The sequence below is a fragment of the Arvicola amphibius genome, chromosome 8, assembly GCF_903992535.2.
Source record: "Arvicola amphibius chromosome 8, mArvAmp1.2, whole genome shotgun sequence".
Taxonomy (NCBI): Eukaryota; Metazoa; Chordata; class Mammalia; order Rodentia; family Cricetidae; genus Arvicola; species Arvicola amphibius.
The window spans coordinates 110,498,081-110,523,414 of record NC_052054.1 but is presented as its reverse complement, the minus strand read 5'-3'; the positions used below and the strand labels follow the sequence as shown (position 1 = coordinate 110,523,414).

The following is a 25,334-nucleotide window of genomic DNA, read 5'->3' as shown; positions in this document are numbered from 1 at the left end:
TCCTGAGGTGTCAATTCACGAAAGGAGGTTGGGTCTGGATTTCCCTGTAGAATGTCCATAATTATTTACTGCTCTAAGATCTTACAGCAACCTCCATTTACTAGACTTTTTCTTAATAACAAAGATAAGAGTATTCCAAGGAGAAGTGGATGTCACTATGCATCCTGCCTCTAGCTGTTCTAGGAACTCACTCTGTAGACCGGGCTGGTCTTAAACTCATAAAGTTCTATTGGTCTCTGTCTCTAGTTGCTGGGTCTAGTTGCTGGGATTAAAGGCACGTGCCACTACACCTGGCTTTTTTCCTGGGCTGATTAACCATCCCTTTACCTGCAGGGCAGTTCCTTTTGTTGTGTCCTGACCTTCCATATTGAAAACAATTCCTTAACCTGGCTTCACTTTGACCTTCCTTAAGGGCAGAAACAATTACCCTACCCATCACGTGAGTGCCATCAATGTCCCAGCCTAACCGGATAAAGTCATTTAAATCTCCATCTCTATGGGGGCATAAAACCTCTTGACAAAAATCATATGACAAGGATCATATGCAATCTGTGCTGCTAAACCAGCATACTGTCCTTCACCAGTTAACTTGTCAAGGTTATGCTGGGGGAAACCCGCCTCGGCATTTTTCCGTGCAGTCTTTTTGCAATTTTCCTGCATTTCACCTCTCCATAACAAATAATCTCCCCCTGAAAGACAAGCCCTGCAAAGCTGCATCCAGTCATTGGGTATAAGGTTGAGTTCTGCAAAGGATTCCAAAAAAGCTATAGTGAAAGGAGCATGAGCTCCATAGTCCATACCTGCTTCTTTTAACTGCTTAATATCCTTAAAGGCCAGGGGGTTATGCTGCCTGACCTTCTGTCCTTGCGGATCAATAATTTCCACAACAGGATAAATCTGCCTCTCTCTACTTAGATTATTTAATCTGTTTTGGATCTCTCGAATTTCTGCCTCTAAGTCTATAGGGGCGGAAGCACTGGTATAAGGATTTGAAGTGTCAAGAAATGTATTTTGCGGTGGAGGTCTCATGGAGACATCTCTATTTGCTTCCTTCCTTTCCTCTTTTTCTAACTTCTTTTTATCAGTGCGATCTCCTTTTCTAAAATTTCTTCTTCCTGTTCTATATCCCTTCTAATACTCTTAACTTCCTGTTCCTCAAAACTCTTAATAGAACTCACAGATTCTCTACTTCCTGAATCTCCTCAAGGGTTTTGTTCAAATTCTCTAATTGCTCTTTTACTTTAACATCATCACTGAGAAGAGCATCTCTGACTAAGCACCATAGCAAAAATATTGCTAAGGGGAATTCTTCTGGCCCTCGCTCTTTTAGAGCATTTTGAAGGTCAGCCTTTACCTGCTCCCAATCAGTAATATTAAAACCCCCTGCATGTAGAAACCAGGGACTAAACTCTAAAACCGTCTTAACGATCTCTTGTGCTGTCTCAACTTTAATACCGGTGCCTTGTTTCTCCAAAAGACTTAACAACTGGCCTGTTAACCGGCCCCTTAACACTGGAACAGAATTACTTGCACCCATAACCAATACACCCTCACCACTCAATTTCTTACCTGCTGGCCAGACTTCCGAGGGCGATCTCTCAGGAATCCCTACTTCCCGAAATCGCAGATGGGTCTCCGACTGTAGTTGATGATCCCGGCGGGGCCTCCAATTGTAACACCCGATTCTGTGTTACCCCCTCGGTACAGTTCGCGCGCCACTGTACCTTACGAGTCGGACAAGGGCCTGGAGATTGAAAGAACACACAAAGAGACCTGGGTCATTCGAAAGGAGATCAGCCGAATGCCGTTTATTTAGCCTTGGGGAAAATCTTATATACCCCACTCCTGCCCAAGGAATTCCACCCAGGCAGGTGGGAAATTACCATATCTAACTGCTGCACAAGGACTCCCACCTAGGCAGGTGGGAAATTACCATACCAACAATAGAGTCAACAATGCCCTACAACAAATCACCAGGCGGGGCAGAGGGAGCACAGGAACAAACAGGATGCTTAGTCATCTGACCAGAAACTGTCCTCAAGATGAGCCCCAGGAACAAGGGCAGACCCGGGCCCTACACTAAGCCATTTCCTGCCCCCGTAGGAACAGTGCAGCTTTCAGGATTCTGAATGAAATCTAAACCTTGAAGATGGAGGGAGGCAGAAGGAGGTGTAGAGAGTGGAGACGATGGGGGGAGATGGAGAGGATGGAGAGAGGAGGAGAGAGCTGAGGGGGTATAGGGAGGTGGAGAGGGTGGAGGAGGTATAGGGAGGTGGAGAGGGTGGAGGGGGTATAGGGAGGTGGAGAGGGTGGAGGGGGTATAGGGAGGTGGAGAGGGTGGAGGGGATATAGGGATGTGGAGAGGGTGGAGGGGGTATAGGGAGGTGGAGAGGGTGGAGGGGGTATAGGGAGGTGGAGAGGGTGGAGGGGGTATAGGGAGGTGGAGAGGATGGAAAGGGGAGGTGGAGAGGGTGGAGGGGGATATAGGGAGGTGAAGAAGGTGGAGGGGGTATAGGGATGTGGAGAGGGTGAAGGGGGTATAGGGAGGTGGAGAGGGTGGAGGGGATATGGGGAGGTGGAGAGGGTGGAGGGGATATGGGGAGGTGGAGAAGGAGGTGGAAAGAGGTGAAGAGAGGAGAGGAACTTGAAGAGAGGGGAAAGGAGGTGGAGGGAAACGGAGAGCTATCACATAGACAGACTCTCCTTATAAATAGCACATCCGAGACAATCAGGCTGTCCTCATTATATACAGGTACAAGCCTCATGCTGCCAGGAGTATCCCAGTCTCTAAACCCCACCTGTTTATATGTTTTTCAAATATCATGAATATTGTTATTTTCTTTATATATTAAATATATATTCTATTAAATATTAAACATTATATTAAATCTCCCCTACTCTAATGTTAAGCTTGGAATTTGAAAACAAAACAAAACAAAAACCTCTCAGAAAAGCTAGCAAACACATTTTATTTTAAAATATGTGTGCCACCACAAAGGCATAGGGATAATACTAAACTCCAAAATAGAATCTAGGTGGCACAGAGACAGCTTTTATGCCGACTGGCCTTCCAGAATAATGTTTATTAGGGCAAAGCTGCAGATGCAAAAGCAGTTGGGGAAACACTTATCCATTACTTGTTCTATTAACTACCGTGGCATTCCTCACTAAGTCTTTATCCAAATGCTAATTAAGCAGAGTCTTGCATTACACATCAATTTTTAATACCCATTTCTCACAGTGAAATGAAACCTGCAGCACGCAGATTCCCCAGTTAAAAGCAGCTCTGACCTAGTTCCCTGTGAAATCAATGATGGGTTTCAAAAGACTGCGAGGAGCTGACATTTAAGGAAGCCAGGTCATACTCTGGGTTGGTGTGAAATATGTTTCTCTGGGCTTCAGTTATCATTTCTTCTCTCCTTCCTATTTCCCCCTTCATTACCCCCTCTTTCTTTTTATATCTTCCTTTCCCTCTCCCTCTGTCTTCCCTTCTTTCTTGTTAGTCTAACACCAGAGAATGCTAAAGTAGATTTGGAGACAGAGAGGTGAAGCCACACCACAGGTCTGGGTACCCAGGGGGCTGTGGTTCAGCTACAGATGAAGTGGTTTCTGTTTAACAAGTGTAGGTCTTCAGAGTAAGAGCAAGATCAGTGCCAGCTAGATGGAGAAGTCTTGGTTCTTCTTGCACTGAGGAGCATAGAGATCTGCTTCTGAACAGGGGATCCCCATGGGGGAGCATGGAGACACCCCTCAAGGGTTAATGTGCATCCACATAGAGGGTTAATGTGAACTCTTGGCCCTAGATCCTAGAAATACAGCCTCCTGCTAAATGTCACAGTCATTAATCTCAACTGAGAGACTGAAGGGAAAAAGAGGATAAATTCAGTCACTTGGCACATTGATCATGGGAGCCCTTCAAAGGCCCAGAAATTTCTATTAAAGGTGAAAGACAAACTTCAAAGTTAGAAATCAGCATTCCTACTCCCATTTGTTCATGCCAATCCTAAGAACCAGATAAATGCATATACAAGTATTTATTTACTATGGTAAAGTTTGTGTAACATTCTACTTATGATTTTAGTATTTTAAGTATATAGTTGAATAATAGTAAACTACCACGGTATGTAGCCATCACCATTGAACATCTTATGAGTTAAGAGTTATTTCCTTCCCCTTCTTCTTCCTTCTTCTTCTTCTTTTTCTTCTTCTTCTTCTTCTTCTCCTCTCCTCCTTCTCCTTCTCCTTCGTCGTCTTCTCATTCTCTTTCCTTTTCTTTCTTCTTTTTTTTCTTTCCAAACTGAAACTCCCTTCCACAAAACAATAATTCTTAATCTTGTCTTGATGGCATTCCATTTACTGTTGTGGTTTCTTGGACTACTTAGCTAACTCACATAAATGCAAGCATACTATAATTTCCTTCTATGCCTGGAACACTTTGCCCAGCTCAATGCCTTTAAGACTCAACCCTGCAGAATTTTTTGTTTTAAGGACCATGCATAAAGCACTTCTATTAATTCATCAGTACTCCCTTGGAATGCTACCACCTCTTCATTATGTTACCGGTGTTCTGAAGAACATGGGTATATAATGAGCTGATTGAACCTGTGGTTTCTGTTCTTGAATATGGAAGTAGTTGCTGGGTCTGTAGAAATTCTTTGTTTCACTTTTGAGGACCTGCCAGACTTTTCTGAAGTGACTACTATTTTTTTATTCTCACCAGTAATGCACAATAGTTCTGCTTCCTCCACACTCCTGTTAACTCTTTTTATTTTATTTTAAATAGAAGTCCCAATGGTCCTGAAGTTTTATATTTCAGGTTTGATGTATATTTCCATATGATCAATAATGTTGATGATTTCTAGGCATTTGTTAGGCATTGACATATCATCCTTAGAGGAATACATACCCAAAATATTACCCATAATGTTGTATGGTTTGAGAACTTGAGGTTCCTATTGAGTTATGGAGGTTCTATATATAATCCAGGTATACATTGCAGAAGGCAGAGTACATAGGGTATTTTTCTTTTCCACTCTCTTTCTTATTCCCTCAAAATAGTACCTTCCATTTAGCCAGAACCTCTGTTTCAGTTAAATTGGTTGTCCAGCTCTAAAGTCCCTTTTCTCTGCTTCCCAGCACTGGAGTTACAGGCACCCACGGTCATGTAAAGGTCTTACAGGAGTGCTAGAGATGTGAACTCATGTCCTCTAAGTTACACAGTGTATGCTTGTATGCTCTGACTCCCTGAGTCATCTCCCCAGCTCCTAGTGTGGTATTAATACATTCTAGACACACGGTCTGTAGCTATCGCCTCCCATTCCATAGACTGCACAACCACTCTGTTTATTGCACCCATTGATTCATACACTTTCCAGTTTCAATCTATTCTAATTTATTTCCTGTTGCTTTTGTTGCTCATGCTTTGTTGTTAAATTCAAAACTCATTTTCAGCTGTCATTTATAGTTTTCTCTTATGTTTTCTTTGAGTGTCACAATGTAAGGCAATTTTAAAAAATGAAATGAAGATTGGAGTTACATTTTTAAGAGAGATGTCACTTTTCTGAGGGAAAACCTGGCAGACAACATCACTGTTAAGCAAACAAGCAGGGGAAAGGGGACAGGCAGAGTTAAGTCTGAACACCTTAGGAAGGAGGCTGATTCTCTTTCTCCCAATGTATCTCTCTGGTTCTAGGGGCGCATTATCAATTTCATTTAAAATATCCTTTTGTGGAGAAAGACAAAAGCCAGTTCACATACACCCTATTTGAATTTAAATGTACATTTCTATCTGTAGATCCTCTGACATATTTTATATTGTCTTGCAATGGTTGCAAAACACCCTGACTCTTTCCAACCGTTTTTTTTTTTTCTAGAAAATCAGTAAATTAAAATCAGAAAAAACAAAGACAAAACAAATTAACAACAGCAAAAAAACCATTCTGTGAACATTCAGTCCTGCACCCATGAGTGGTATTGTCTTTGGAGGAGTCATTATTTCTTTTTTGTGACATTTTTCATATGAATGTCACTGCCATCTCCCTCAACTGTGGCCATACATTTGTAATAGTAATTGTGTCCAGGTAACACCCAGTTGTTTCTTGCTTTGACAGATATTAAATGCTCCTCTTACCGATTATAGTGGGGTGCCATTCTCCTTACCATTTAATGTTTCTTTCAGAAACATTTATGGATGTGTTTTCAGAGTCACATCTTTCAGGAATAATGGAAATGGTATTTTCTTCTCATAAATTAATACTTTTAGAGCTTAAATGTTTCTAATCCTTCTAGGGTGAAGGGTTTTGCCATCTGTTTGTTAAAATGATTTGAGTCTTAATTAAGTTTGGTCACACCTGTGCTTCCATTCAACTGCCCACACACTTCACACTTCACAGTTGAAAATCTTTCTTTTTCTTCAAAAATTAAAAGAAATTAAACTATGACATTTCTTTTAAAAAAAAATACATAGGCATACAGAACCAAAAACATTAAGAAAAGTTAAGTGACATTTTTCTTGGCTGGCTTAGGTCAGCTACATATTTTCTCTTGTGATGATTGTCATTGTTCTAACGGAGTTGTCTTCCTTGCAGTTGCCCTCCTTTTCTTTGGTGAGAGAGCGTAGATGAAGCAGCCAATGAAATATGAGAAACCATCCTCACAGTCTGTGCCTTTGCATGCTCTTAGATATGCCAGTCTAATCTTTCCTTATATTAGAATTTGAGGGCTAATCATAACAGAAAGTAAACAAATTATAGAGATTATCTTCAATTTTGAAGTACTCATTTTTTTCTTTTCCTATAACTTTTTTCCAAAATATTCTTTAAAACATAAAATATATTAAGTCCCTATGTGGGTTTTTTTTTTTTTTACTTTTTCCCTTCGCTTGTGAAAAAAAATAATAATTAGGATAATTTCATCTAAAAATGGGTAAAACTATAAAAGAAAAGGGACCTATCCAAGTGAACAATCCAAATTATTTTAAGCAGTGATAAAAATTTTTTGTAATATTCAACAGTGGTACTGATTCTTCATATTAGAAGTAATGAAAGTGTTTAAAATACACCATACTGAGGACCAAGTCTAGAAATTTCAATTTAACTGTAGCATAAGCATGAAGAGTTAAAAAAAAAAAAAAAACAAAAAACTATCCCCAAGCCTTTAGCCAGAAACCAGAGTATCTAATGTGGGTTCTATCCTAACACTTATCCTTGGACACCTGGGTTTGACGACCCTTGGGAGTCTAAATGTCTTCTTGACACATAAGAACATGAGTGTTCAGAAGAGAACAGTGTTGCCCAAGGCCTGAGAGTTAATTAGGGGCTAATTCTTACCTGGTACTCTAGTGCTTTTAACTCCAAAGACAATTCTGCAACACTATTACTATATCACGCTGTGGCTGGGACTCCCCACATCAAAATACGCAAAAGGATGTGGACCTTTTGCACCCCGTTCCCAGACTGCAGGTATTAACTCAGGCTCTGCATTGCTAATACCAGTTTTATATCTTGTAAGAGTATTTAGGCCTTTTCTACATTATATGGTAACTGGTTCTGGAAGAGGAACATTGATTTTGATTTATCAATACTTACTAGCAATTTCCAATACAGAGAAACTCAATCTTGGTGATACATAAAATCATCCTCCATCACCAAAGTCCTTTTGGCTCCTAAAATACCCTCTACTAGAGTCCTTCCTTCCCCTAGTCATTTCCTTTTCTCCTACTGTTCAAAGGATTCTTCTGCTTTGATCACTTAAAAGTAGACAAAAACAGAGATGGTAGCTGCATCAATAGAATTCTATGTTTTTCCTTATCAAAAATATCAGTCATTTGAATTCCTTTTAATGATATTTATTGTATCATTTTTCTTGTGACATTATTGAGTATAAATTATTCAAATGAAGATGAATTTTTTAAATTTATTATTGAAGAATAACCAAAATTATAGCCATTAAAAAAGTCTGTTCATGTCAGTTTTTCCAGGGTTTTGCTTCATTTCTTCTAGACTCTGGGTGTGGGATTGTTTTGGCTTCAGGAAGGAAAGACATTCTATTTATAAAAGCACTCATCTTCCATTGATGACAAGAAAGTATTTAATTGTTTTAAAACCCTCTTTAGAACAGGCTTAGCTATGTAGTTTGAAAAACAATGGACATTAGTAGGAGATATGCTCATAAAACACGACTTCTGTAAAGGACTTAGGTTCCCATGAATCCTAATTCCAAATAGAAAGTCTTCTTTTTGCAGAGAGCCACAAGTTCACCTGCATTAAACACAAACACTTTTAATAGATCAAAGACCAATAACTATTTCATAGTTAAGCCTCGGCATCAGGACTACACAACCCTTTGCAAAGGCTATGTTAGAACTTGGTGGCACACTCATGTTTGTGTGGGGACACCTAGCGTTCTGTAGGTATTTTGAGAGCAGATATAAAGCAGGCATAATCACGAACCTCTGGCTTGGGTAACTCCACATGTCCCCATTTTGATTGATTTGTGCCTCCTGTAGCTTCTTTATATTTTGGTTTAGCTAGCCCTCCTTCCCACATGACCCTTCTTTGCAACAAGAAGTGTAAATACTGTGATTCCCGAACCTTTGCACTTCTACCTGGCTGTTGAAAGTCTGGCCTGGCCTGTTTGATGAGGCGAGACATTTCCCTATTTTGACTCTCCTACTTTCTGTACATCTGAGTATTGATTCTCAGATGCATTGGCTTTCTAGCAAAAATGTAGCCAAGGATCTGGTAGTCATCTGAGAATTGTTCATGCAGGAAGTTATGGGTCCAGGCAAGAGCAGGAGCAGTGTAGAAAAGAGATGGGCATTAGTGTGATCGACACGGACTCTTGGCGGGACATATTTCTCTCTTCATTATGAAGGTGCAATGGAAAAGGAGTCAGACCCCATAAGGCAACGCTGAGGGTGGAAGGGTACAGCTGCCTCAAATTAAGTAATGAAACCAAGGAATAGTAAAGTGTAAATAAACATGATAGCACTTGAGGTTTGGAAAGTGGTCCAGTATGGTATGACGCAGCACAGTCACAAGTCAAGCAATGCAATCCCAGAAAGAAAAGCTGGTACACCCGAGTTAACACAACATTTGCGGTCAGCCCCATCAGAGATTATCTAAGCCTGATTGCTCAGCCGTCAGTTTCTTGGAAACATACCAGAGTGGGGCTTTGGTGTCCTCATCAATAAAATGAGGATGATGCAGTCACATTGCAGTGACCATCCCTGCTTGTGAATGTAATCAGAACTTGACTTCTGTGTTACGTCATAGAACTGTTTCTTTCTGTCTTAGAGAGCCCTTTTGGCACAACGCTCGTGATAACAGTTCATTGTCTTATTGCTTAAAATCAGAGTGCCTGGCTTGAAAATGTTCAGGCAGATGGAGCAAGGCGTGTACATTTAGAAGTGTATTTTAAAGCAGATTTATGGCAGGAAGCGTGGCCTATTGTACTTTTCTCAAGAACTGGGATAGAGGTCCGGGCATGTGGTACTTAGAAGGATCATTAGAAACATTTTGCATCAAGCCTGTCTTTTTATTTGGGAAATCTAAAACTATGGTCAGTGTTACTTTCTTGGAGTCCTGGGGGTTACAGAATGGAGCAGAGTATCAACTGATCATCTCAAACCCACAGCGGCATTGGGAAAATCTAACTTATCAAATTGTCTTTAAGATGTAACTTATGTCCAAATTATTTTCACGTTGAACTGTTCAGTTTTTCTTTTATTTTCTAAGAATCTTATATGGACCTTTGATACCACAGAAAAGCCATTTTTAACTTTTTACTGATGTGATTTTTTGTTGTTAGTCCGAATAGAAAACTATAAAAAAAAAATTCGGGTGTGTGGTAACACTCCTATTCATGTGAATGATATATGTTAAATAGATGGATGATTATTCCAGTGTATCCATTGTATATTTTTTATAAATTTACTAAAACCACAGAATTTAAATTATTTCTTAAATATTCACTAAAGATTATCCATTTCATAGAGGAGTTTTCCCAGAACTAACGTAAGGAGGAAAACAAAGCTGAAAACTTGAGCTTTCTGTTCGTTGGGGGAAGGGCATGTGTGACTGCCTGTGCATATGTGCCGTGTCACGTATGTAGAGGAAGAGGATACCATTTGGGAGTTAGTTTCCTTCATTTCTTTGGGGTTTAGGGCTCTAACCAGCCTCCAGGCTGGTGCTGCCAGTGTCATCTTGCTAGCCAACACCTTTGAGATTTATTTGGCAACCTACCTCTTTTTGTTCCTTAATACTTTTTCTGTCACTATATGTATAAAACCTCTTCTTTCATTATAAACTCAACAATCTTACATTTAGACTGCTTTTTATAGAGGGAGAAAATGTGAACTACTTAATATATTAAAAATCTGTGCTTGGATAGTTCAAATGTTGCAAAACTAACAACCTCCTAATTTATGGTTTAATACAATGCAGCAGGTCCTGAGGTCATGCATGTTCCAGACCAAGATTTTATCACAGAAGAGGAGACAATCAATTAATGGATTGAAAGACGAGCCTCTGTTAATGGCGGGTTTCCATGTGCAGGCGCTGCCAGCTTTTAATACCTCAACAAATTCCATTATGCAGGAGAAGCAAAAACCTGAATATGCACAGCTGGAAGGAGCAGTCACCAGTCCCCCACCTAGTGCTGGCTAGAGTGTTGTGATAGAATTCTCTCTTGTTGCAAGGAGTAATGGAGAGGTGGATTTAGTGGATAGCCACAAAGAGAGGAAGGTGGATTTTGTGAGAAGCCTCTACCCAGAGATCATTTTAGCTATTGTACTGTGACCACAAAGGCAATTGTAACTGGCATTCTTTGAGTAAATTGTCTCTCTGCCCAGCACGGTTAGCCTTTCTTGATGCAAGCTTTACTATAACGGTTCGATCCTTCAGTGCTACTTGGTGAACTTAGTATATGACATTTTGATACGAGTAATGTGGTGTTGATGGCCCTCTATCTGTTACAGGCTTAAAGCATCTGCTTGTACAGCTAAGAATTTTTTTTAGGACAAATGTGGTCCTAAGTGGAAGGATAAGTAAAATTTCCTGGGAAAGTAAACATGATGGTTAAATTGATTTCATTGTGCCAAGGGGAAAAGAACAATTGGCTCCTCCATCAGCGGCAGAGTTGCAGAGTGCTGAGCTCAGCGGTGCCACCAGCACCCTGCTTCTCTATGAGGATCTTGACAATTTCCATTTGTGAGCTTGGGCAAGTGGCAGAAGGACTTTGAGGTGTTTTTGCTGCTTCAGAGGGTTAGAGTTGGGCTAGGAGTGGAGCTCCGCCGGTGGAGTGCTTGCATAGCATGAAGCTGTGGGTTCTTTCTGTCTCCGGCATTTCATAAGTCCTAACATTGTACACACCTGTAGATCCAGCATCTGAGAGGCAAAGGTGAGGCATCAGGAGTACCACGTTTGTGGCTACATGGCAAGTTGATGAGCAGCTCTGGGATACATTAGGCCCAATCTTTAAAACCAATCCATCAGACTTTGGGGCACACTAAACTCTGCTTCAATGGGCCTCTTCTTGTATACCGGCATCTTATACCCTCTTAAAACAAACTTGGAGTTTCCAATTTATCTAAAACCATCAGATCCACAGATGACTAAGCTGGTGTTCTTTATAAACATAAATAAATACAACAAACTTACTTTTAGACTGCTTTTTATAGAAGGGGGAATGTGCACTAATATGTTTACAAATCTGTGCTTGGATAGTTCAAATGCTGCAAATATATATGTACATTTGAAGAGAAGGCCTCTCCAGGATATCAAAACTGACCCCAAATGACAGGGTTCACACAAGAGTGAAGGAACAATGAGAAATAAAAATTTGCCCCTCACCCCACTGCCCTCAGATTGTGGAGACAGGAGTGCTGTTGCCCTGTCCCTCCAGAGATTCAGGAAATGAGCTGACAGAGGTCACAAAAGGACCCCACAGTTGTCTAGACTCAGAGGTAAACTCTCTCTGTCTGGCAGTGATCAGCTCCACACAGCACTGTTTGGAAAGACACAATAACATGCAATTAGAGTTCAGATTAGGGTCACAGAGAGAACGGGAGTTCATTTGTGTTAGAACGAAGACATGACCAAGGTGAGATAGGCAAACTCATTGTGCATTCACCAGGGTGTTTATCTAAATAAACAGAAAGAAGCTGGTTCTGAATGCTTCAGAAACAAGCACACTGCTGTGATTGGCATGTGTCCCTTACTAAACCCTCTGTCAGTACGGATGATAGACAGGTGAGGCATCGAGAACTTCTCCCTTGTGAATAGATTAACGCTGTGTCACAGGAATGGATTAAGTTTCATGTGAGTGTGCTTTCTATAAAACGGTGTTTGCTTCTCTTTATTTCTCTATTCCTCTTTGTCCTTCCCTCGTCTCTCATTGTGTTCTCTTCCTCCCTCCTTTCACTTCCCCCTCCCTCTTTCTTGCTTGTTCTCTTTCCCGTCAACCTTCTGCGAAGGGATGGCGACGCACTGAAGGCTGTCGCTAGTTGTGTCCTTCCTGTCATGGACTTTCAGGCTGTAGAAATATAAGAAATAAGTATCTATTCTTTATCAGTCACCCAATCACCATTAGCACGGTCATCCACTGGATGAACAGGGTGTGCAGAACACAGACATTGCTTTTCTACAAATGGGAGCTGCTACACAGGGCGCTGAGACACCATGACTCTATTTAAGGTGTCCACACAGTGTATAAGAAGAATCTCCCCCACACACACTTTTTCATTTTTGGTTTTTCTTTTTCTCGAGACAGGGTTTCTTTGTGTAATAGCCCTAACTGTCCTGGAACTAGCTTTTGTAGACCAGGTTGGCCTCAAACTCACAGAAATCCTCCTGCCTCTGCCTCCCAAGTGTTAAGATAAAAGTTGTGCACCACCACCAACCAGATCTTGTGGCTAGTTTATGTTATAAGATTCAAAATTGATTTCACACAAGTTACTCTTGCACATATACTGAAGTGACTTTTCAGCTACAACCTCCTTGGGGTATAGACTATTTACCAAATGTGAATTTTTTTTTAAGATTGTGTGAAGTTATGTAGAAACTGACTGTGAAATGTACAAGGAAAAAAATAAAAGTCATTTATTTTAAAACAAAAGTAAAAACAAAACAAAAGACCAAAACAAAACAAAACGAAACAAAAAATGGTTGCAACTGATTTTAAACATCAAAATATTTGGATATGGGTAATTGTATTTGCTTCCTGAATAGATTTCTTTGAACCCATAATATTTCTTAATTGTGTAGTTTTTAATTTAATTGTCTAAATCCAGTTAGTTCTTAGTTCAGTTGTCCACTTACCACATATCTCCTGACAGTTATTTTGAAGAGTTCTATCTTTATTTTAATGAGAAAACTTACTTGGTTTTGAAAGCAATTTTTTACTTTTAAGTGTTTTTAATTGATTTTTGCCACATTTTATTTTATTTTATTTTTATTAAAAATTTCCATCTCCTCCCTTCCTCCCACTTCCCTCCCCTCCCCTCCACCCATACCCCCACTCCCTCCCTCTCCAGGCCAAAGAGCAGTCAGGGTTCCCTTCACTATGGGAAGTCCAAGGTCCTCCCAACTCCTCCCAGGTCCAGGAAGGTGAGCATCCAAACTGACAAGGCTCTCACAGAGCCCGTCCATGCCATAGAATCAAAGCCCAGCGCCATTGTCCTTGGCTTCTCAGTCAGCCTCCACCGTCAGCCACATCCAAAGAGTCCGGTTTGATCACATGTTCCATCAGTCCCATTCCAACTGGTCTTGGTGATCTCCCTTTAGATCTGTCCCCATCTCAGTGGGTGAACGCACCCCTCACGGTCCTAACTTTCTTGCTCATGTTCTCCCTCCTTCTGCTCCTCATCAAGACCTTGGGAGCTCAGTCCAGTGCTCCAATGTGGGTCTCTGTGAGCTCTACATTTTTCTCTGCTCCCCTCTTAACCTCTCCCCTCCCCTTTCAAACCTCCCCCAAGGTCCCCATGCTCCCAATTTACTCAGGAGATCTTGTCTTTTTCTACTTCCCATGTAGATTAGATCTACGTATGTCTCTCTTAGGGTCCTCATTGTTGTCCTAGTTCTCTGGGATTGTGGTTTGTAAGCTGGCTTTCTTTGCTTTATGTTTAAAAACTACCTGTGAGCCGGGCGGTGGTGGCACACGCCTTTAATCCCAGCACTCTAGAGGCAGAGGCAGGCGGATCTCTGAGTCCTAGGCCAGCCTGGTCTACAAGAGCTAGTTCCAGGACAGGCTCTAGAAACTACAGAGAAACCCTATCTTGAAAAACCAAAAAAAAAAAAAAAAACCTGTGAGTGAGTACATGTGATAATTGTCTGACAGCAATTCTTAAATATGTACACGGGGAAAAGATTTTTTACAAAACAGAAGCTCTAGAATATGCTTATAATTTTCTTTTTCTTTTTTCTTTTTTTTTTTTTGTGTTTCAAGACAGGGTTTCTCTGTAGCTTTGGAACCTTTCCTGGAACTAGATCTTGCAGACCAGGCTGGCCTCGACCTCACAAAGTTCTTCCTGCCTCTGCCTCCCGAGGGCTGGGATTAAAGGTGTGTGCCACCACCACCCTGATAATTTTTTTACTAATATATTGTCTCTGCTTTCTAATTGAACCTGAATAGTGAAGACTCTTCACTTTTTTGTTGTTGTTGTTTAAGTTTCTAGAAATACACTTGCCAAAATTTACTGAAACTAACCCTTGGAACTTACAGGAAACAGACAAAGAAGAAAAATCCTGTTCCTTCTTGCTCCCAAAGCTGTATTGGGCTTTTAAGTAGTTGAGACTTGAGGCCTAGTAGTGTGCCCTGATATTTGCGGGAGAGTAATGTGAGTAAGAATGAAGAAACCAACTTTGGTGGAGATGCCTTTCTACAAATCTTCTCCCTCTGTATCGAACATATCCGAGAGAGCGGTATTGGACGCAGCTTTGCGTTTGAACTCTTTGTCTTTTTATTGATATTTGTGCAAGTTCCAGCTCCAGAGGCTCTTGTGTATGTGTCGAACTGTTAAAGAGAAGGTGGCAGAAGGAGACAAGAAGGACAGAAGAGACGGAGGGGAGGAGGGGAGTCTTACTCCATAAAGAGATAACAGCACAGAAACCCAAGCAGTTGAGTTAGATTGTGGAAGAGTAATTCGGGAGAAACATATGGGCCCTTAGATTTGAGGCAGCGGCGTTCAGAAGTCCAGTTGCATTTTCTTTGAGACTGTGAGTAAACAGCTTGGGAGTGGCCTATGTTGACCATGTATGGTCCTGATTTAATTGTCTCAGGACACTGAATAGCAAGTGTTGGTTAAATGTTCTTGTCCTAATAATTATGATTAAGTATGCTATCACTAAAATATTTTGACTTGTCATGTTTGAGTTCGGTGTATCTAACTTTATAGCAGGTGTCTTTAGAGGCCTGAACTCTTTCTGATATTGCGGTTGGATTGGACTAGTTTACTGATTTATTCGTTGCATAAAGTGTAATTTTAGTATTTATATAGCTTCAGGGCTTCTTGGAGCTGCAAGGGGCTAGAGCAGTGTGAAAATAAAAGAAGACCAGACCAATGAGAACAGAAAGGCTGTTTATTCAGGGCTTTCATTTGGCAGAGATTCACAGCAGGCAGAGGAATCGGAGAGCAAAACAGCAAAAATGTGAAATTAAATCTGGCCCACAGGTGCTTTTCTATAATCTAACTGCATAAACAAACTGCACCCTTACTTAAAAGCATCCCTGTGTAACAAATAGCAGAGTGTTGACCAATCATTGCTGCCAATCACAGGCCCAATAACCAACGGGGCTATTTCTGTCTACCACGTCCTTTTTCTGTCTATAATTACTGCTTGCTAACACTGCCAAGTAGAGCCCTGTGAGGCCCTCAGAAGCCTGACCATTGCTGCTCGATACACAGAAGGCTGTTCTTTTTCACATTCAGCAAGATAATGAGAAACCAAACATGACATTTGTGTTTAACCCTGTTGAAAGCCGAGAACCAATTGAAGCTCAATTAAAATACAAGAAAACAAAAATACAGTCTTAAATCATTCCTATTAATTTATCAAAAAATCTTTATATGGATTAGACTTCTAATTCGATGAATGTTATATATTATTGTTATCAAATGATCAGATTTTTTTTTAAAAAAAATTCCCAAGATCATGCCACTTTAGAACATTTATCGTCAGCTGCTTCTCTGGTTCCATTACAAATTTTGTATTGCCTGTACATAGCAGAAAGATGGTTGAAGAGTGGACAAACAGGCCAAGTAATTAAGTAAAATACTAATTAAACAAGATGTTTGCGTATAGGGGAACCAGTCCTAAGAAAAGAAAAACCAAAGCATGTGACTTTCAAGAATTTGGAGTTTGGCAGGAAAGTAGGTATGTGGAAAGCAGATATGCCATGTTCCTGTACAGCTGACCAGGAGGCATGACCCTGGCAGTGGTGACACTTCAGAAGTCACTGACGTCACTGAGCATCAGTTGACTTGCCCAACTAGAGCAAAGACAAGATTTAGGATAGTCAGAGCAGAGAGCATGAAGTCGTAGCAGGCAGCATTGTTTTGCTCAGGAGTGGAAGAGCATGATAGAAGCTATGACCATTTTGGCACTGTTCCTTGGGTACAATGGTTAAGAGAGAAAGGGAAGGCTAATAAAGGAGGATCTAATAAGGAACTCAGCTATTGTGTTGTGAACTGGACACTCTTCAAAGTCTTCCTGTCAGGAGTACATTATGGTCACATGTGTATTTTAAAGGGATGCTGTCACTCGTACCTTGGATATCAAAGACGAAGTCAAGGAAGCCAGCTGTGACCAATTAAAGAGACACAATTCAATTCAAGAGTCTGAACTAGGGTGGTTGAGGTAGACATGATATCAAGTAAGGAAGAGTGCATAAAAGGCTCAGAAAGTCAGTAGACTTGTATGCCTGATGGATTTGAATTTGGGCTTTATCTGTTGGGTTAAGAGAGAAGAACAGACAATCTCTTCACATGGATAAATGGATGGCCAGGGAGAGCCACTCGTTAAGTGAGAAATGTCTATACAGTGTCTGAAACGTTAAATTTGTGCTATCCATAAGGCATTCATTAGATAAGGAATGTAAAACTGTAGAGAAAGGTCTTATCTTTTGATGAAAAGTTTGGGAAATCATTAAAAATTAGATGAGATTTTCTTGAAACCAGAAGGATAAAACTAACACAAAGGATCTGTTGTGAGTGAGGACAATGTATCAGCTATTGCCTTTGAGATGACTAGTGCGCAAAGGATGTATTGAAAAAGAAAATCACAGGTGGCGTGGAAAGGGGGGCTTGACGCAGAGCAAATGCAGGGAAAGGAAGGATCTGTGAGACAGAAAGAATTGAAAACATGAAAATAAGTGGCAGAAGACTGGCCAGTCACTAGGAATCGTGGGAAATGTTTCAGCTAATGAAACCCACTGTATTTGCTTAGAGCATAGATGGTTTGGATTCATGACACAACACAGTAAAGGAGAGGCGAGGGAGTAGAAAGGCAAACGAAAGGTAATACACTCCTTAGGAAAGTTCATTAAAGATGAAACCAAAGGGAGATTCAAAAAGAAGAGTCAAGATTCATTGAGGTATTGTATATTAAAAAAGATTGTATATCAAAAATGATTTTCATTCTGGTGATACTAACATACCCCCATCTTGGAGAAGAAGAAAATCCCCCAAGGGACCCATTTCCGTGTTATATTTTAAAGCCAAGGTCTACAATACAACCCTGTTTTCAGTAGTATCTTACAAGCACATTAAAATGACATTCAAGTTTCTAAAAACTATTTCAGGACGGATTTAATTCTCAAATAACAATTAATTTTGTTAATACACAGAATCCACCGAAGAGCTCAAAGTCCGAAGCCACAGCACGGAGCCATTACCAAAGTTGGACAGCAAAGAGAGAGGTCATTATGGATCAGCTTCCTCCAGAGAGCCAATGAAAGCTCAAGAATGGGATGGAACCCCAGGTCCACCTGTGGTCACTAGCAGAATGGGCAGATGCTCTGTGAGCCCTACCTTGTTGGCAGGAAGCCACAGTTCAGGTAAGCAGAACACCGGTCTTCCAAATGACTCTGTGAATGCAAAGGCTGTGCTTAAGTAGGTATCACTTAGGCAATCATCACCTCACACCAGTCTGCTTCCATTCAGACTCCAAACCCAAACACATAAATAAAGGGTTGACCCATGCGGCATACCACAGGACAGCGACTCACAGGGATGGCAAGGAATAAAGTGCTACTTGAAGCTCTGCCATGCAGCAGTGTACAGCGAGAATACTCTGCGCTCTATAAGCCTGAACTAAAGCCACATCAGTTTGTAGAATTGAGGGAATTAGTGTTTGCGGCTCTCTTTCTTAAAAAGCTATTTGAAGCAACTAGTGAGATTTGATCAGAAGTAAAACACAGGACAGAAATATACCAAAAACTACTTGAAGACACTAGAGGGAGAAGCTGAATTGAATCACACAGTCCATTGACACGTGACATGGCATGAAGTTCTCAAACCCAAAACAAAAGAGAAAACGTTAATGTACCTCTCCATTTCAAGTCTCGAGATTAAAATAGGCAATGCCATTCTGTATGGTTAACAGATAAGTATTATTAAACATCGATTTTGTAAAGCAGCATAAGTTTGCTTTGATCTGAATCATCTACATGTTGGACTCACAGAGAGCTGTCAATTAAAATAAACAGTGAATAATCAAGGAACCTCCTGCAGCTTTCAGTTTCTGTTCCTAAAGAGTGCTGGGTCTCTAAAGAAAAGACCAATCCTCTCATGTTCTTTTCGACTTTGATATTCATCCAGGAAAGCAATTTACATGAAGTTAGCCTATGTACTCTCTGACATGGGACAGTTGACATAGAGGAGGCTAGTGATCTCTGGGCTTGGGGAGGGATGTTTCTTGAAAAAGACCCAGCCATAGCTTCCCAGATTTACAACACTATGTAAAGCTAGATGGTAGAGCCATCCCACGTACAGAGTGAAGAACTCATCTTACAGAACAAATTGAAAACCAAGAGAAGAAAAGTTCTACGCATCTACAAAAAATTCTGAATGATTCCTATATTAAAGTAAAAATACTGGTAGTTATACATGCTGACTAGTCTCACAGGCCAACTGGATAGATTCTAGAATCACGGAAAAAGGATGTCACTGAGAGATTGTCTAGATCAGGTTAGTTTGTGGTCATGCCTTCCAGGAATTGTCCTGACTACATCAATTGATATGGGAAGATTCAACCCACTACAGGTAGAACCATTCCATGATTTGGGCCAAGAAGTTCCTGGGTAGATCAAGTGAGCTAAGTAGTCAGCATGCATGCATTAAAATTCTCTTGACTGGTTGTCTCTGCCTCACATTTCTGCAAACCAGGTATTCTGAGCTAAAATAAACTCTTTCCCCTCCAAGTGACTTTTGTCAAGGTATTTTATAATAACAACTAGAAGTAAATTAGGACTCTCTATGCATTCTGTAAGAAGCGAAATATATAAGTAAAAATAGTAGGCAACAAAAAAAAAAAAAGAATAAGCCAGGCATTGGTGGCACATGACTTTAATCCCAACACTTGGGAGGCAGAGACAGGTGGATCTCTATGAGTTTGAAGCCAGACTGGTCTACAAAGCAAGTTCCAAAGCTACAGTAAAACCCTGACTTAAAAACACAAATAATAATAATAATAATAATAATAATAATAATAGACAAAATTTACCAGCTAAGAATATACACTTTCAAAAACAAAATATATAAATAATCATAGTAGACAATGTTTACCAGCTATGACTGATAACTAATTTATAGAGATTATCACTATTTTCATAGACTCATCTAAAACTTTACAACTTCTATCTAAAGTACGTAATGTTATGTTTAGAACACAGATATATTTAATAAAAACAAAATTGTGATCTAAATGCCTGTGATGCAACAACCAGCATCCTAAGGCCATAGATGATAATGATTAATCAAATATCTTTATATCTGTTCTTAATAGTCTATTGGTAGACAAGTATACCACTGTGCTATAATGCTTATTTTAGTCAATAGTGTCAAAAGGGAAACAATCAATAGATATGAATGTACTGAAAGAGATTTATTATGAGAGATATCTTCAAATCATCATGTATGTTTTAAAGATCCAGACCTGCACGTTGCAAGCTGATGGTCCAGGAAAACCCACGGCCCAATGCAGTTCAAACACAGTATCAATAGTATAACATCATCTGAGTTGAGAGGATTAAAAACCACAGTGCCAATGTCCAAGCATGGTAGAAGTTACTAAGTTTAAGCTCAAGAAGAGAGAAAGGATCTGTCCTTCTCCCTTTAAGACCCTCACTCGATGACATTATGCTTACTCACAGTGGTGGGGCTCATGTTCTGTTGATTCAACTATTCACACCTTGCAGAAATTCCTGTATGCAATAAGATGTGAAGCAGAAACAAGTGAATTCTCTGGGAGACATTGACTTTGGGAAGAAAAATTAGAAGACAATAATTTCTAGAGGCTCACCAGGATGGGGGAAAGAAATTGGCATACATTCTGGTGAAACCTGAAAATCTACAGGTCACACACACACACACACACACACACACACACACACACACACACACACACACGATGTATTTACCGTGAAGATCTGAGGTCAGTTTACTGGGAATCAACTATTGTAGATGAGCATCTTTCTAAAAGACACCCTGTATTAACCAGAAACACTTGAACCATAAAGCACAAGTTAATAGTCGTCCACATGGTGGATATTATTGGTGCTTTTGGTGCTGAGTCGGCAGGTGTGTGGCTACAGGTTTTCTTCAACTGCTCTTGGATGCCACTCTGTCCTCAGAGCCATCTATCCTGCTCATGACTCTGTTCTGCTTTCCTAAAAGATTATTTTTTCCCAGCCATGGACTGAAAACTGAAGGCTGAAATTTTCATTTCATTCAGTTGGTCAGAACTGAGATCAGAAGATCAACTCCTGACTGAAGTGGAAAGGGCCTTCCCTGGAGGGAGCATGACCTTTCTTTCCCTTAGTAAAGGAGGGAACTTTTACCTACTAGACATAATTGGTAAATAATCTTGCATACCTATAGGCACTTAACTGCCACACCAGGGTTATATTTTGAACATTATATAGTAAATATTTGCTAGTCTTTATTTTAAGTTACAAATTAATGTAGTTTGTTTTACATTATGGAACATTCAATGATGAATTTAAGTTTGAGTGACAGGAGGTCTATTGCCTGAAAAAAGATATGTGTGTGAGATATGGAGCAAGGAATAATCGAGAGAGTCGGGGATTGAAGTCTGACTGTTAATTTGGAAACATTCTTGGATATCTAAGCGAGGGGCCAGGAGACAGTGGGAATTGCAGTTTTGAAACGAATAAGATTCAGCAGCACTGCAGGCCTGGACTAGAGATCTTAGAAATGGTTGCAAGCATAGTCTGGATGAACCATACATGAAGAACAGAGGAGACGTGAGAGAGAAGGAATTTGAGATGGGAATCCAAGGAATCTACAATTTAGAACTTTAGAAAACAATTCAGGCTGTTATGAATGAAGATGATAGAATTGTGTGGTGAATGACTCGACTCTCACTACACAGCAAGCTGCACAAATGTAGTGATCTTTCACTTGTATTTTAATAGACAAAGCTTGCCTCCGGACCAGAAAGGCAAAGTAGCCAGCCACAGGCTCTTACCTCTCCCTCAATCTGAAAATGGAGATCCTGCCTCCAAGAATCCTTGGGATGAGACTGCACCTGAGAGCTGTCTCCTTCCATTTTATATCCCTCTCTAGTGGTGGAATTAAAGGCATGCACCACTACTGCCTGGTTTCTATGGCAAACTAGTGTGGCTACTGGGATTAAAGGTGCATGCCATTACTGCCAGGTCTGTAAGGCTGACCAGGGAGGCTGCTTTACTCTCTGATCTATGGAGGATTCTAAGACAAGAGGAGACAATTCACAGACTCAGTCTCATTCTGAGGATTCCAGGAAGCAGGATCACACTTTTCGGACTGAGGAAGAAGTAAGAGCCAGTGACTGGCTGCTTGCCTTTCTGGTCATCAGGTAAGCTTTATTTATTGAAATATAAATAAAATATCACTACACCCAGAAATTGGCAATCACATTCCTTATGTTCTTTAGCACTATGGCATGCACTTTCTAACAAGTTCAGAGTTTAAATAAAATATGTATGCAAAGCTTCCACATTCCACTCTTCCACCTCAAGCTCCTGAAGCATCTATTGTGGTTTGCAACCTTCCAAGCCTCTTCTGATTATAGAGCAACAAACTATCTACTGACCAGAGGGAATAGAAAACGTGTTCTTGGTCCCTTATGCCCTTTCTGGGTTCTGAGACAGTTAGACATAGATAGGAAAAAAAAGGGGGGGAGGAGTGTCAAGATTTGATTTTGTAGTTTAGAAAACACAAAATGTAGTTGGTGCTGGCACAAGCTTTTAATCCCAGGTGAGGTCTCTGTTAGTTCAGTGCCAGGCTGGTTTGTGAAAGAACTCTGGGCCAAGTAGGGCGACACAGTGAGAGCCTGTCTTAAGAAGAAAAACAAAATGCAAACAACAAAAACCCACAGTGGAGAATCAAATGCAGAGGCATGAATTCAATGTCAGCTCTCCTCCGAGTTTTGTGTGTGAAAGTGTGATCCCAACAGCTGTTGTTATTGCTATTACTCAAGGACTTGGTCTTCCCTTCTACTGGTTTGTTAGCTTTTGCTTGTTTTTGACAAAGAAATGGAAAAGAGGAAAGGTGTTTCTTATGCTTTAAGCTTTACGTTTGTGAACAGTAAGAGTTTCAAATGTACCAGATATGTTCTAGAAAACACATTTGCATCAGTGATTTCATGCAGAGAAAGCAAAGCCCATTCACCTTTGGCATTTTAAGCAAACCAGACAACACCTGACACTCATGGACCTACAAGATGGCCTGAGTCTGTAACAGGAAACTGGCTGCACGAGAAAAATTTTTTTGACTTGCTGTTTTGGGAGAGAAGAGAACGAGCCACTCCTACCTGCCTCTCCTTCTGCACACTTCAATATTTTCTTCGGGTTGCTGGGAAGTTGAGCCACTACTACCTTGCTAGAAATGCTGGGGTAGTCATCCACAACCTTCTCCCTTCACTTGTATAGTTAGTTATTGGTGATACCATACCTCACAGGGGCGAAAGGGTTACACGCTCCTCTCTCACATCAGTTTCCTTCCTCTAATGTGCCCCTTAAAGACACACACACACACACACACACACACACACACACACACACACACACACACCTTGGCACGTGTGCTTGAACATACACACATTAACATGAACTATTACTTTACCCAAAGTAGTTTAGCTCCTCGGAATGGCTCTTCTTAACAGCCCCGCTGAGGAATGGAGGAATTGCTGAAGTAGAGGAAACATGTCAGGAGATCCCCATTCTAATTAACATTGCCACTGGTTGCCACAGTAGTTTATTAAACTACTGTTGTTTAGTAAGTCAGAAAATCCCCGGAGGGTGATTTTTGAAAGCAGTGGAGAACTGGGACTCACATACTCATGAATATAATAGGGGTTGTGGGGGTGAAGTTATACAAGTAAATACCTTATTAACAAAATATCAGACTTCAGTCAGTTACAGTTTCTATAGCTTCTGTTGAATGCTGTTTCTGTGGACACATGCTCATTTTCATACATATGCACAACAGTCTATGTGCTATAGTCTCTGTGTTCCAGGATCTTCCTCTGTCTCTTTATGGCACAGAATTGTTGATCATAATTTAATTTTATTGAAATACATTATTTTCATGATTATCTAATGTGGAACGGACACTTAAAAGAAACCCCACACTAGCTCAGAATTGAGAAATAGATGGTTATTTATTTAGGGGTAAACTCACAAATCAGAATCCTCTGCTGAAACAGAAACTGATATCCGCAACCGGAACATAAAGAGGCCGGAAAAGAGGCCGGAAGCATGCTCTGCATCAGCATATATAGTATAAGAAGTCACGCACCAGTGGGGAGGTTACTACTAGCTGTAAGACTTCCTACAGCACCTCCCCCGTTTGTTTAAATAAGAGAGTTCTAAGTCTAATAGAAAATTATATACAATAATAACATACAATATATAACATACAATAATAATATACAATAATAACAAATATTTGCAATAATTATCCTATCCTAACTAGTTTAAGTCTTGTATAGTAAAAAAAAAAAAATTCTAAGAATGTAAAGAGATGCAAACTTCACAAATGATGATGGACTAAATAGGATACACATACACAAAGCCAGGTGGTGGTGGAGCACGCCTGTAATCCCACCACTCGGGAGGCAGAGGCAGGCGGATCTCTGAGTTTGTGGCCAGCCTGGTCTACAAGAGCTTGTTCCAGGACAGGCTCTAGAAACTACAGGGAAACCCTGTCTCGAAAAACTAAAAAAAAAAAAAAAAAAAAAAGGATACACATACACAGAGATTTCAGATCTTCCTGAGAACCACTGTCATCAACAGTTGAGTGAAGAACAATGTTGCACATAAGACAAAGATGAACTGAAGCATGAACTGAAGCTTGGAGTGGTTTTTAGCTTGGTGCTGTTGGTCTGACCTGACTTGAACATTTTTAGAAGTAAAAACAGAAAACTTTGAGTTGGAAGCAAAATCTCTCTCTCTTCCTTGTGCACATGCACACACATACACACATACACACACACACAGACAGACAGACAGAGAGAGAGAGAGAGAGAGAGAGAGGAGAATTATTAGACTATAACTTATGCCTAAACAAGAATAAAGTTCCTACAAATGAGAGGAGCAATGGTCTTTTAAAAACACCCTGATTCTTTGTCCTCACCTTTCAGAGTTTATCATCCTAGAGCGTCAGTGAGGGATAGGTCAGTGATGGAGTGGGTCAGTGATTGGATAATAGCATGGGTCAGATGTGGGCTAGATCAGGGATGGGGTAGGTCAGTGACTGGGTGGTCCGTGATGGAATGTGTCAGTAATGTGATAGGTCAGTATTGGGTTGGGTCAGGGATAGCTTGGCTCTGTGATGAGATGGGTCAGTGACAGAAGGGGACAGGGGAGTGATGGTAGCTAAGATGTTCTCAGAAGAAAAAAAAAACAGGCATATCAGCAGTTGTAGCAGGAAAGGATCCTTCCATAAAAGCAGATGTGATTTTGATCACATAGGAAGCATGCCGAAAAACATATGTATCACTCTCACAGGCGAAATCATTTTATCATTTTTCTTGCACTAGGAAGCCAATTAGTCTGAAATATGTATTTCCACATTTCTTAGAAGCACAGAAATGAAAGCACACTTCTCAGGG

General features: G+C 40.4%; 1 protein-coding gene across 2 annotated transcripts in view; it reads left to right on the top strand.

The window, feature by feature from the left end:
- Window positions 1-25,334, top strand: part of Nyap2 (neuronal tyrosine-phosphorylated phosphoinositide-3-kinase adaptor 2) — a 252,747-nt gene that overhangs the window by 170,867 nt on the left and 56,546 nt on the right. For both annotated transcript variants that reach the window (XM_038340643.1, XM_038340644.1), the window contains exon 4: window positions 17,845-18,054. In XM_038340643.1, the coding sequence (XP_038196571.1) occupies window positions 17,845-18,054 (210 nt within the window). The remainder of the gene's footprint in view (window positions 1-17,844; window positions 18,055-25,334) is intronic.